This window comes from Cryptotermes secundus, unplaced genomic scaffold, assembly GCF_002891405.2.
Source record: "Cryptotermes secundus unplaced genomic scaffold, Csec_1.0 scaffold142, whole genome shotgun sequence".
In the NCBI taxonomy this organism is placed as follows: domain Eukaryota; kingdom Metazoa; phylum Arthropoda; class Insecta; order Blattodea; family Kalotermitidae; genus Cryptotermes; species Cryptotermes secundus.
In genome coordinates, this window is record NW_019743148.1 from 897,926 (window position 1) to 911,894 (window position 13,969).

At 36.8% G+C, this 13,969-nt stretch overlaps 1 protein-coding gene and 1 long non-coding RNA gene across 2 annotated transcripts in view; one reads left to right on the forward strand and one right to left on the reverse strand.

The window, feature by feature from the left end:
- LOC111873769 overlaps positions 1-4,064 on the forward strand; it is a 143,466-nt gene extending 139,402 nt beyond the window's left edge. The window contains exons 4-5 of the mRNA XM_023868717.2: positions 114-282; positions 1,596-4,064. Of these exons, the coding sequence (XP_023724485.1) occupies positions 114-282; positions 1,596-3,147 (1,721 nt within the window). The 3' untranslated portion in view covers positions 3,148-4,064. The remainder of the gene's footprint in view (positions 1-113; positions 283-1,595) is intronic.
- Positions 1-13,969, reverse strand: part of LOC117283036 — a 289,651-nt gene that overhangs the window by 220,601 nt on the left and 55,081 nt on the right. The gene's annotated exons all lie outside the window — the stretch shown is intronic.

Consider the following 13,969-nt stretch of genomic DNA (forward strand, 5'->3'; position numbering starts at 1 on the left):
CATAATATCAAAGAAAAATTTAATTTGTGAAAAATCCAAAAAAAAAATTTGTAACATTAACATGCATTCTACGTATTAACTTATAATGTGTTAATAAATATTCCTTTTTACAGAGGTGGACGCCCGAGGTTTCCATGAGTCAGTATTCGACGGTTTTAACGAATACTATCCTCAGTCAAGGCGTCTGAAGAGGGACCCACTCGGTATCAATTCTCGAGGATTTCATGATGATGTCTTCAATCGAGATTTCGGATCTTTCCATACGGTGAAAAGAGCCAAAACGTAAGTTTGAATCAAGACTAATGAATTCGGCTCTTGTGTGTGGATTCGCATATCGAATCTGGGGATAACTTATCCAGAGCTGCTTAAAACGTATTAAGGTTTACCGACGTTCAAAATTCCTATTAGCGAGAGTCAATTTCTGAACTATTTTTGCTTTTGGGATTTGTGATAGACAAAGTGACGCTGGGGCACGTTTTCTCCGAATACTTTGGATTCCCCTGCCAATCTTCATTCCACTATATTCTACGTTATAATAATCACGTGGGGCAGGTACAATAGGCCAATCAGTGGCCGACGTGCCGAGTGGACCTAGTTGGACTCCACCTCCCAATATGCGAATTAAATTTTTTAACTAGCAACTAGCAACTAGCTACGGGCTAGACGACCTAGGGGTCGGAGTTCGAGTGCCGGTAGGACCAAGAATTTTCTCTTTTCCACGTCGTCCAGACCGGCTCTGGGGCCCATCCAGTCTCCTATCCAATGTGTACTGGGGGTTCTTTCTCTGGTGGTAAAACGACAGGGCATGAAGCTGACCACTCATCTCCAACTAGTGCAGAGGTAAATAAAATGTGGATCTATACATCAATTTCCCCAAAAGCCTTCATGACGTGGTGCTTAATTAGGTAAGCACGGGGACAACTTTACTTTCTTTACAGTATTAATGTTCTTCACCAGTCGTTTTCCTGGATTTCGGATATTAAAGAATTTCTTGTGCCAAAATTCCGTACCTTACAGCAACCCCTTTTATGTAGTATGTATTAATAAATTAAGGGGTCACTGAGTGGAAGAATATACACTCAGTTTGAGAATACTTAAGTAAGAAATAAAATGGGGAATCAACAGAATAATTTATAATATTTATCTAGTATATTTCCATAATAATGAATATAATGAAAGGAAAAGAACTGTGGTACATTTGTTCGTTACACAATTCCACCATTACTAGAATATTCTGAATGTATTTCGAAACTGTGCCACCCGAAGTATTATTGCAGGCCATTGTTTTCCTGTTTTATGTATTCTGAAATCATAATCGTCAGATAATATTAAATATTATTAAGAGACACTGGAAATAATTTTTCATAAACAAAAATTATTTTCGTTATTTTAAATCAAATATTCCATTTACTTAACTGCATGTGTAAGAAAAGAGAAATGTAAGTTATGCTAAACGTAATATTGTTTAATTTCATCAAAGAAAGATGGTTAAATATCGCTAACAGAAATGAATGACACCTGCTTTCTATTATACAATTTAAAATCAATGCTCAGATCATTGTCTTATAAGTAATTAGTTTGTGTATATATTTTAGGAGACATACTGCACCTCACATGAAGGACACAGCCTTACATAGGTACATCGGGCATCATGCCCCAATAAAACGAAAGAAGAGGGAAACAGAGGAACCAAGCGAAGCAGACAAAGTGCAAGGAGTAAAACAGATAACTTCTGAGGGGCATAAGGAACGACAGGAGTCCAACTCCAACAGACATCAGAGAGACACCTCCAACGTCGATATTGGGGATGCCATAGTCAAAAGACAGCCCGATTTGGACAACGGTGGATTCAATGGTGACAAATTCCGTGAAGCATACAGCGATATCTGGACCATGGATCGTGATGCAGTTAACTCGTCAGGGCAATATGACTCAGATAATTACTGGATAACGCACAAACGGAAACTTGGAATTGGGCCATCAGGGTTTCACGGAGATACCGTCACTAACGGATTTGGAGATTTCTCAACGATGAAAAAACCTATAATTCAACGCAATTCAGAGAAAATTAACAATGAATTTTACAAATCAGGAACCGACAAACGAAAACCAGAAATGGATTCAACTGGATTTCACGGAGACACATTCAGTAATGGTTTCGGAAATTTCTGGACAATGAAAAGAAAGAGCGGAGAGATCAGGAAGGAGAACGCACTTGACCTTAAGGAACACAAGAGACGTCCAGAAATGGACTCCTCCGGTTTTCATGGGGACACATTTAAAAGTGGATTCGGTGATTTCTGGACCATGAAGAAAAGAAGACCGGAAATGGATTCTTCTGGGTTTCATGGAGATACATTTAATAGTGGATTTGGGGACTTCTGGACCATGAAGAAAAGAAGACCAGAAATGGATTCTTCTGGGTTTCATGGCGATACATTTAATAGTGGATTCGGAGACTTCTGGACAATGAAGAAAAAGAAGCCAGACATGGATCCATTGAGATTCAATAGAGATCTCTTTAATGGCGGCTTCGGAGATTTCTGGACTACGAGCAAAAGGAGACAGGAGATGGATTCTTCAGGTTTACGTGGAGACACATACAGTAGTGGGATCGGTAACATTTTGACCTTAAAGAAAAGAAGGCCTAAAATGAACTCTGCGGTTTTTCACAGCAATATATTTCCTAGTGGATTTGGAGATTTTTGGCCTATAAATAAAGGTAAAACCGAAATTGATTCATCTGGATTTCATGGAGACACATTTAATAGTGGATTTGGAGACTTCTGGTCTGTGAAAAAAAGGAGACCTGAAATGGATTCTTCAGGTTTTCATGGAGACACATTTAGTAGTGGATTTGGAGACTTCTGGCCTGTGAAAAAAAGGAGACCTGAAATGGATTCTTCGGGTTTTCATGGAGATACTTTCAATAGTGGATTTGGAGATTTCTGGACTATGAAGAAGAGGATACCAGAAATGGATTCATCTGGATTTCACGGTGATACTTTTCATGGAGATTTTGGCAACTTTTGGACAATGAAAAAGAGATCGAGTTTCCGAAATAATTATATAAACGACCATAACGTTCAACCTTACAACAATAGTAATGACGATTCAGTAAACGCCCCCAGTTCTAAGAGTCGTTAAGCCACTGCAAAACGATAATAAATGAAAAGGCAACTTAAGTTTCACTTTATCAGTACAACAGATATTAGTTATGCCTATATAAATACTCCAAATTTGTCACTGTTTATCATGTCCAGACTGAGTAATAAAACATAAATTTCACTCGCAAACACGTGAAAATCATTACTCTGAGTGCAGCAAAATACAGTATCCGCTCTTATAAATTAAAATGATTACTACACTGCTGGTCTCTCCAATTCTCAACTTTTCTCCGCGTTGCATCTTGTTTCAGGGGGGGATATAGCTCCATTTTTGTAGCTCATGAAGCAATCTATACCAATCGACGTTTCTGGGTGTTTTATATTCTATAAATCTATCTGTGACCAACACTATTTCCAGTCTTGCAACCATTTTGTGCATAACATTTTCTTTACGCAGCGGCAGGAGATAAAAAAAAGTAAAATATGACATCCTTTCTTACTTACGATACTTTTTGCCTTCTTATATGATTTAAACACTGTCTGCTTCACTTGTAGTCTATCTTCCCATTTTTCTCGGGTATTCCCACTCTCTTCGCGGCACGTATAATCACTTAGATATTCTCTTACCTGCTATTCAGTGTGCGTGAAGTGGCCACTAGTTCCTGACTATCTACTTTATCGTTCGATTCTTCCCTAAATTCCTCTTTTCTTTCTTATATCCTTTCTAAATCTAACAAATCTCATTTCATTTATAATAAATGTTCTTTTGTCTCAATTCATGTTTCACTTCCCTAGAACAAACTTCGCACCGGTATGACCTCACGGAACTGTGGCAATCACTTCTGTCTCACTTCCGCTTCATAACATGATTCATGTAGCTCAAATTTTCTATATTTTTATCTAATTTCCTCTTACCGACCGAGTGACCGCCGCTTGTCGGCGAAGTTAGTGCCAACTTCTGCGGATAGAGGGTGTCATGTGGTCAGCGCAACGGATTCCTATGGCCATTAATCTTGGTTTTCTGTAGTTCGCTTGCGGACTAAAGGCCACGGAGCATATCAGCATATCTTTCTCATATGATATGGAGAATGCTGAAATTTTAATTTATATTCTTTCTCACTAATTCAACATTCTAGAACCATATTATGCCTTACAGGCTTTCTTTCCTGAAAAATCATTATGTCGATGCTATTATTAGACATTTTGGTGTTAAATTTATGTGTTATTTTATAAAGCTTGTGTAATTATTTGTGTTGATTACGCTCACTGTTCATTTTGTTAGTTTTCTCAACACGAAGAGAAGAGGCATATCACATTCTGTGCAATTAAAATTGTACGCTTTAAGTCATTATTTGAAGTCCACTGTCTAACACTTTCTTCCAAGTATATATTAAATAGAATTGACTACAAGCTGCAGTCTCCTGATATTCCTTGATTTACCCTGCTTTCCCTTTCCCCTGCTGTGACTTCCATTCTTATGCAGGAATTTGTATACGTACCACTAACTGCTTCAATAAGACGTAGAGGGTGGCCCCTTTTGTTCATTAATTCTGAAGCAATTATATATCAGGTATATCAAAGCCTTAATATATTCAATAAACACGTGTTTCTCTCTTATACGTTATGTTCCTTATAATCTACAGAACAGCGGCTAAATCAGCTATGCATTACCTTCGAAGTCTAAATTCTCTCTGCTCCTTTAAAATAACTGTGTCCGTGTACGTTTTAATCTTCAGAAATAATTACAAATTATATTCTATACCCTAATCTTAGTTCAACAGGCTTATATCTCGATAAATTTCACGCTTACAGCGGTTTCTTTTTTATGATTTCCGGATTTAATAGGCCTATAGCAATCTCTCTTCTTTAGATACACTTCGTCTTATCCAACATTTATTCATGAACAAGGAAAACTTCAATATAAACCTTTTACTTTCATATTTAATCAGTTCACTAGCTATCTTAACACTCATATATTCAGTTGGCTGTGCATTATCTAGTTTATCTGAATCTGTTGTTTCTACTTCTTCAACAGAAGTGCCAGTCCAGAACCATGCATAATGTCATTCTTCGTTGTACACTGTGAAGATTTCTGCTACATCATTATCTACGTTATTTTAAAAATAGGTATTACTTTCGAGTAAATAGTAATCTTCGCCATGTACTCGTATAGTTAGAATTATCAAGTCAAGGAGGATGAGATGGACATGGATGAGACCAGAAATGAATACAGGATTTTTGGTGGGAAATCCAGAAGAAAAGATATCACAATGGAAACCAATACGTAATTGGGTGGATAATATTAAAATGAATCTTAGAGAAATATGATGGGATGGAAAAAGACTGGACTGACCTGGCTCAGGAGAGAGGTCAGTGGATGACTCTTGTGAACACGGTAATGAACCTTTGGATTCCATAAAATGTTGGGAAAATCTTGAGTAGCTGCACGAGTTGTGGCTTTTCAAGAAGGGCTTATCTCCATGGAGTTGTCAAATTATTACTTTCTAGTCATAATCTGTCTTCCACGTATACCATTTTGTACTGTATATACCACTGTAGCTAATATCTCGCTTATTGAATTGTTAACTTCCATCTATTTCCCCCATTTTCTTTCAAAATCATTGCTCCTCCCACTGCTGGTATTTTACTTTTAGTAATTATGACTTCTAACTATATTTTATTCTCCTAAGTCAACAGCAATATAAGTATTCATTTCCTCAATAAGTAAATAATGTCATTATTACGCAACAGTTCAAGTGATAGCCTCTGGCTACATGTAACAGAAATTTCACATGTAGGTCTAAACGCAACATTTCGGTTATAAACTCTACACAATTAAGGTGTGTCAACAAATGCAAAAATACACGAAACCATTAATCAGAAACCATTTGGAGAGTTAATTGCTCCGAAATTATTAACAACGCAATTTTACTGACTTCCGTTTCCAGGCATCATGATGGAAGAAACAGGGCTATGGGCCTAATCTTAAGAGATGCTTCATCTATATACATAAAATAACGACTTAATTATTAATTCAGCTTTCATTCAGGAACTCAATTTTCACGTGTTTTGCAGCGATCTCTTTCGTCTCTACGAATATTCCGACAAGATTATTATGTACGTTATTTTTTCCTGACAAAGTAATCCAAGTAAAATTTGAGGCTTTCACGGCGGTGACTATGAAGAAAGCAGTCTTCTGGGCTTTGGCGCCGTGTATATGTGGTGTTAACCGACGTTTCGGAGGAACGTATCGCCCCCATCTTCAGGGTTGAAGAAAAAGTATAGGTAAATCTGCAAGCGACAACACCGTGAGACACGGTAACNCTTATTGTATAATATACTCTAGGCATGTCGTATGTTAATTTGTGGCAATCAAAGCCTATTAATTATGTATTTCACAGAAAACGCCTGTAACCTTTTTCAGTAAAAGCCAAGTCCTTTTAAAGTCTATCTTCATGTTAAAAGTATTTCAAACTGAACGTCCTACTGGAAATCTGAGTTATATATTGTCTCAATAAAATTCTCTTATTTTTGTGGAATAAATCAAGAGTTGTTATTAATATATGGAATTTATTTTAAATTAATTATTTACAAATCATGACACTCAAGTTCCAGCCAATATCCCATTTACGCGCAACGAGATTTCCGTAATTCATATACGAGAAGGTAATAATAAGAGTAAGTCAATCATGTAAGATCAATATATTATGTTAATAGAACAGTTTGCTTTTGAAGATTCAGTGCTCGGTCTCCAAGCTTAATTTAAAATATAAATTATCTTATACCTGCAATAATTCCATTCATATATTGATACTGTATGGATTCAGATCATGCAATGTTTGTTATTAGTGAATTCTGCTAGAAAACACGTTCAAATTATATAGAATGATTTTAAATTATATTTCTATGTATTTTAAAAGAAATCTTGAACATGACATTTATTTGGTGTGAGAAAATTGGACTTAATGTCGCCACATTTCTGATTAAAAGAAAAAGATTGGCATTATTTATTCATCACAAGAAAAATTCATAACAACTTCGGTGATTTTTGTAAGGTGTGCGTTACATTAGAATAACATTTTCAGATTTTGTATAGTGTCCAAATTTATGGGAAAACCGGGGCTCGTTTCTACAAAGATCGTCTGGTGTTTTGTGTAGATTTCCATGAACAGGATAGCATCTGCTAATATGAGAACTAGATTGTAGTATTTTCTGTCCTACCTCAAGATTTCATTCTTCTTAACCTCAGGGATAACGAGCGACATGCCCATCCCACTTTTGCCGCCAGAAAGCAAATTTCTTCTTCATTTTTTGGTGAATTCTGTATTTAGTTTTCAGCATGTAACAGACAAACTACATGATCCAAACAAGTAGCAAATATATGAGGTTTGTTTACACTATTTTTTTTCAGCAAATAATTAATTGCATGTCTGTAATAATACAGCTTGGTATCAAAAATAGCCGCTTGAAGCTGGTTGTCAAAACTGAGTGAGATACTAAATAACTAAGAAAATTAACAAATTCTTAAAATCTGTTTGCTAGAACCCAATAAATTTTGTAGGTGGATTGTTTTATATCTTCTTCGTGTAACTGGTCTTAGAACAAAAAGATTAAACAATTAATAATATCAAATTTCAACATATATGGAAACCATACCAGAAAGACTGTCAGAGAGGAGATATTTTTGAATTTCAAATTACGTATCAAATTTCAACATATATGGCAACCATACCAGAAAGACTGTCAGAGAGGAGATATTTTTGAATTTCAAATTACGTATTAAAATTATATTTAATCTTAAAAATTATATATATATACATAAATATTTGTGCTCTTTAAAGTGTGATAATTCATATCATAGTACCAGGATTTAAAATATCCTCATAAGATATAAAACAAAACGTAAACAATTTTAATATCCTTACAGCCCCATTTCCCCCAAGATATAGATATTGCTGGCTGCACGCGGCGCCACTTGCGTGCGACTCACATTTCCGTAGAGGAGGAAATAAAAAAAATACAACTTTATGAATATGAATCTTTGAACAATGTTCTCTATATGTTGTTGCAGCAGGATTGTATATTATATTAGAACATATTTAAGCACGTCCACTTGTACCTGAGATTTTGCAAGGCACATGGAACTCGAGAGCTCAAATTTGAAACACAATTTTCTTCGTGCGCTTAGTTTTTCCTTGCATTGTTAAAAATTTATAAATAGCCTATACCAAATTTGTTTAAGAATTTATGTGATTTTATTATTGGATTATCAATTTAATGTATGAAAATGCAGAGTCATTTCTACAGATATTCCTTATACATCATCAAATTAATCACCACTATCCTTTCTCGGCGTATAGACTTTAAAATAAATGAAGAATGTAGTCTTCTGGGATGTGGCGCCGTGTAGATCTAGTGTAAATCGACGTTTCATAGGAACGTATTGCCTCCAACTACAGAGTAGAAAAATCAGCGAGCGTGGAACCAGCGTGTGCAGGAGGCTGCAGCTCCTCCGAAACGTCGGTTTACACTAGATCTACACTGCGCTACATTTCAGAAAACGGCATTGTTCATAGTCATAGCCGTGAAAACCTTAAATCTTACTTTAAAATATATATATAAATTTATCATTCCACGGATTATGTTGGAAGAGAGCTGTCAGGGCTGGAAACTGTGATGCCGGGCGAAAGGAAAATAAACAATAAAAATTATGTTAAATATAATTGCAGTGTGTTATACTTAAATTTTTCTTCTCACCCTTCCACGCGTAATGTTGTTTTTTAACATATACCACTAATAAACTCTGTATGCAGTCCTGCTTTCCCTCACTCTAACAAAATTCCCACCCAATGACGAGCTCCTAGACTTAATTATCCTAACACTAGATTGTCAGCCGGAATAGAGCATTCGGTGCAGGGGCTAGATTGCACATCGGGCCACTGAAAAATCGGGGTTTCATTGCCGGTAGTAGCAAATATTTTCCAGCTACTTTGAGCTCTCACGGAAGTAACTATAAAGATTACTGTCTTCTGGAATTTATAACCGATAATATAAATTTGATTTGTTTCATTCTGGTCCGTCACACTAACAATTACAAAGACAAAAATAACACCGTCCAGTGTGGCTATTTAAGTTTTATCACTAGAAAAACTCATCACCCTTACATGCTTCGATCCCTACGGATCATCCTCAGAGGGCATCAATACTTTTTCCGGAATATTACAATAGGTGTATGTGTATGTATATAATTTAACGCCTATTGTAATAGTAGTTTCCGGAAAAAGTATTGATGCCCTCTGAGGATGATCCGTAGGGATCGAAACATGTAAGGGTGATGAGTTTTCAAGAGATAAAACTTAAATAGTCACATTGGACGGTGTTGTTTTTGTCTTTGCGATAATATAAAGTTTAAGGACGCTCAGTAACGGAAATCGTAACTTGTGGTGCCGTCTGGTGATGACTCGGCGGAAATACTTCTGCTAGTCGGAAGAACTGAGAGATGGGTTAAGGTAAGTAGTATTAAGTGGGTTGAATACCGTAGTTAAGACTCTCTGTCCCTGGAAAAAAAAAATTACTTGGATTGTTTTACCAAAACTTTAATTCCACATTCACCCTGTTACATAAAACAATTTAATTCATGTAAGATTTGAGGCTTTCACGGCGGTGACTATGAAGAAAGCAGTCTTCTGGGATTTGGCACCGTGTATATGTGGTGTTAGCCGACGTTTCGGAGGAACGTATCGCCTCCATCTTCAGGGTAGAAGAAAAAATATAACACCGCATATACACGGTGCCAAATCCCAGAAGACTGCTTTCTTCAATTTAATTCATATATATATATATATATAGAGAGAGAGAGAGAGAGTGGGGGCCCTAAAAATGTATACACATCATTCGGCCGCCAGTTTCTTTGACTGTCCTGCCATTCGACAAGAGAACTCTGGCATTCATGTGGCTAGCACTGACTCTTGAAGAGTATCACATCACTCCCCGTGCATTAAATTCGGTACAAATTTTTGTTCTTTTTCCGTAGATAAATTCTATTAAAGCGTGTAAATTCTTTGGGGCCCGTCAGTATAGGCATTGGCCTATATTGTATAGCTTCATTTCGCAACGTCACTCTTTATTGCTACAATGAAGATGGAGGCAGTACATTCCCCTAACAGGTTGCTAAACATCTGTCAGACTACACGGCGTCATATCTCAAAAGCAGTATTCTTTAGAGATTTTCCCTTTCACCGCACCTGGGTACACCTAGAGTCATATCCCATGATTACTAGGGTTACTGCGGTCGAAACGTGAACCTAATCACTCATCTTCCTCTAACGCTGAAGTTAAGGTTGTTTACGACTAAACCGTCACTTCCCCATGTCTTCATGGGGCGGTGCTTAATCAAGCAAAGATTCATATTTGCCCTGAATTTCAATAATATTGTGTGACTAAATTCAAGAATTAATGAAACTCATTAAAAATATGCTAATTGTCCACTTAAGCACTTCATCCTTTGATACAAATACTTCCCTGAGCACTTTGCTTTCAAACACTTGTGCTTTATGACATATTTACAGACATGAGTAAAAGGTTAACTGTCTCGACAGAAAGTTAAAAGTGTTAAACAAAATAATGAAATGCAAAAATACGTTTAACATTCAAAATAAACTTGTCTCTACAATACATGAAGTCTCATCTTAATTTCTTTAAAATTCTGATCCAGTCTTCAAGAAAACACACAGTATCTGTTAATTGTGTTTATTGGTTTGAACTGAGAAACATATGCTTCCCATAAAGCCCTTCTTTGAAGTTAATGCAGGGCTATTTAACATAGATTTATGTGACATATGTAGAAACTACTGCCAATATTTCCGTTTTAAAAATAAAAACAAAAACAATATATCAATTTCGTCATGAAATTGCGTTCGTCTCTGTGTCTGGCTGAATTCAATATTGCCTAACCTACTGGGCTGAGTTTTCTGACAGACTTTTATAATAACTACACACCACACACGGTTGTAATACATTCACAGTACCATTACAATTAATATGTTGTTGGACATTACCCATCATCTTGTCCGTTCTTTAAAAAACCGTCCGGTGATAGGGGCTAGCTCTGTCTATTGGAACCAATTGAGTAGGTTTTACCTGAGGAAGGGGACAGAATCCAGTCCCTGAAAAGTTTCGTTTTTTTAAAGAAACAGGACGGTCTTTTTAAGAACAGACAAGATGATGGATAACGTCCAACAACATATTAATTGTAACAATTTACCATCATCACAAACTTTTAGATCTTATTCACAGTATCGCATTACCTAACTTTCATTCATTTCAATTTACTTTAAGGGCCTCTGTAATGGCGGCCCGGATGAAGTGGGGAAGCAAAAGCAGTGCAGTGATTGGCTACGCGCTGGGGGACCAGTTGAATTCCCTTTTAGATTGCTCTATTTCGCTATCACGTCAAAACTGTTGTGGTCCTCATGTAGCTTCTTATCTAATGGATAAAGTAGTCTTTCTCTGTAGGCAAAGCGGCCGAAGCATGAAGCTGATGACTCACCTCAATTTAGAATCGAGGCTAAAAATTCTACTTCTTTAACTCTGGACTATTTCACGGCACGAATTTTAAGCAAGGGGGCATTTAACGTGTATTCGAAATGAAATCTTGAGTAGACCTCAGTGTTTTGAGAGATTCTTTTGAAATTTATACTGCATAAGACATTTCACTCGACCCTCCTACCATGTGTAAGTTTCATTGTAAGGGCCACTTTGCTTAAAGGCCTGAGTGAAATTTTACGCGTACATTCTGAACCCTTTCAGAGATGATTATACATATTTCTTAGAACACATTTTATGAATATCGCATCTGAAGAATATTCACAGTAAAAGGAGCACCTTCGTTGTCAGCCTCAAGTAAACTAATGAGAAATAAGAGAGACAATTGAAAAGAAGGAAATGCTGTATAAAAAATGAAGATGATGACAATGCCCTATGTACTATGTCGGAACAAAATGAACGTCAATGGAAGTACAACGAATAAATTGAAAAGGTCCTAGCACAGAAGTCACTGTACTAACTTTTAAAGAGACTATAATTTCCATTATTGCTAATCTGTCAAATTTAGGCAAACACGGAAAGTGTGTTGTGACGATAAACGTAGCTCAAGGCCAAATGTTCGTACGTGTTCCTAGACCTGCGGTATCAAGAGGTGAGTACCGACGATACACATTGTGTGTGTGTGTGTGTGTATCAAGAAGTGAGTACCTCCGATACACATTGTGCTATGATTTTAGCAAATGTTCGTATGTGTTCCTCGGCCTGCGGTATCAAGAAGCGAGTACCGACGATACACATTGTGCTATGATTTTAGCAAATGTTCGTATGTGTTCCTCGGCCTGCGGTATCAAGAAGCGAGTACCGACGATACACATTGTGCTATGATTTTAGCAAATGTTCGTATGTGTTCCTCGGCCTGCGGTATCAAGAAGCGAGTACCGACGATACACATTGTGCTATGATTTTAGCAAATATTCAAAGAACAAGTAAAAAACCACATGACAAAAATGGAAATTAAAAATATACTGTTTAAAATCTTAATCTCAGGCTTACATGAGAGGATAATATTAAAACTGGTCTTAAATATATAGTCTTCGAAGATGTGGATTATATTGAATTGTCTCCTCACGGGGTTGTAGATTTTGTCCGTTAAATGTAGAATACATAATGATTGGGGGGAAGGGGGGTGAGTAATGAACCTTCGAGTGCCATAAAATTCTCAGAATACCTTCACCAGATTTCCAGAATGATTCTATCATTGGCTGGGTGAGTGAGTGAGTTAGTGAGTCAGTTAGTTAGTTGGTTGGTTAGTTAGTTTGTTAGTTTAAAATATATATATGCAGTTTCATTTTTCCGTTTTCAAAATAATACTTAATATTATTGAAAAATTACTCTGTCAACAACATTATAGTAATATGAAAGAAAACTAACTTTTTAAATTAGTTCTGATATTCTGATTCCAAATATAAATACGAATATTTGCATGATGCTACAGATTTATATGTTAAATTTTGAGCGAAAACGAAGTTTTTTAACTTCGTGTTCTTTCTTTGTGTCCTTATAATTTCTGTACTGTAATAATATGTTTCGCTAGTGAAGAGAAGATTCTTATCGTGTAAATAATGCCATTATTTCAAACTGCGTAATAAATTATATTTTCGTTCATGTGTCTTACACAAAAACGTAGGAGATAACAAAACAACTACATCGCTTACAACTCATTACCTCTCATTCTTTGTGATCATCCTGCAGTATTTCGTCAAAAATATCGAACTTCGTATATTATCTCGAAGAGATGAGAACTTTCGACGTGTCGTTTACGCCTATATTTAGTGAATAAATTCTGCATATGATACTGGTTGTGTGAAGCAGACTTGGAGGTTGAATACACACATTGTAACCAAATGTCATCTCAATGATTGACGACCTTAGTTGCTCAGAAACGTATCCAGTAGAAGCGAAAAAAATACGATGTGGCAACTGAGCAAGGCGCTCGCAGAGTACTCATTTCCTGCCACCATGCAGGTTGGTTTAACCAGGTTTTCCTGCCGGGGAACAGAGTGCTATTATCTCATTGCCGGGATCCATCCTGCCTGGCTGCTGCGAGAACTCTGCAATCACTTGCTAACTTAGAATTTCCACCCACAGCAGAGGACACTCTCCCCCTCCCCCAACTTGACTCCGAGTACTCAGACATCTGAAGTGGCGGGCAGCAGAAGCAGCTGAGGAGTGTTAGGTGGCACAGCCAGGACACTCGCGGGCTCGGGGCCCCCGCCTCCCCCCTTATTTTCATTGTGAGTATACGGGAATACTTTGCT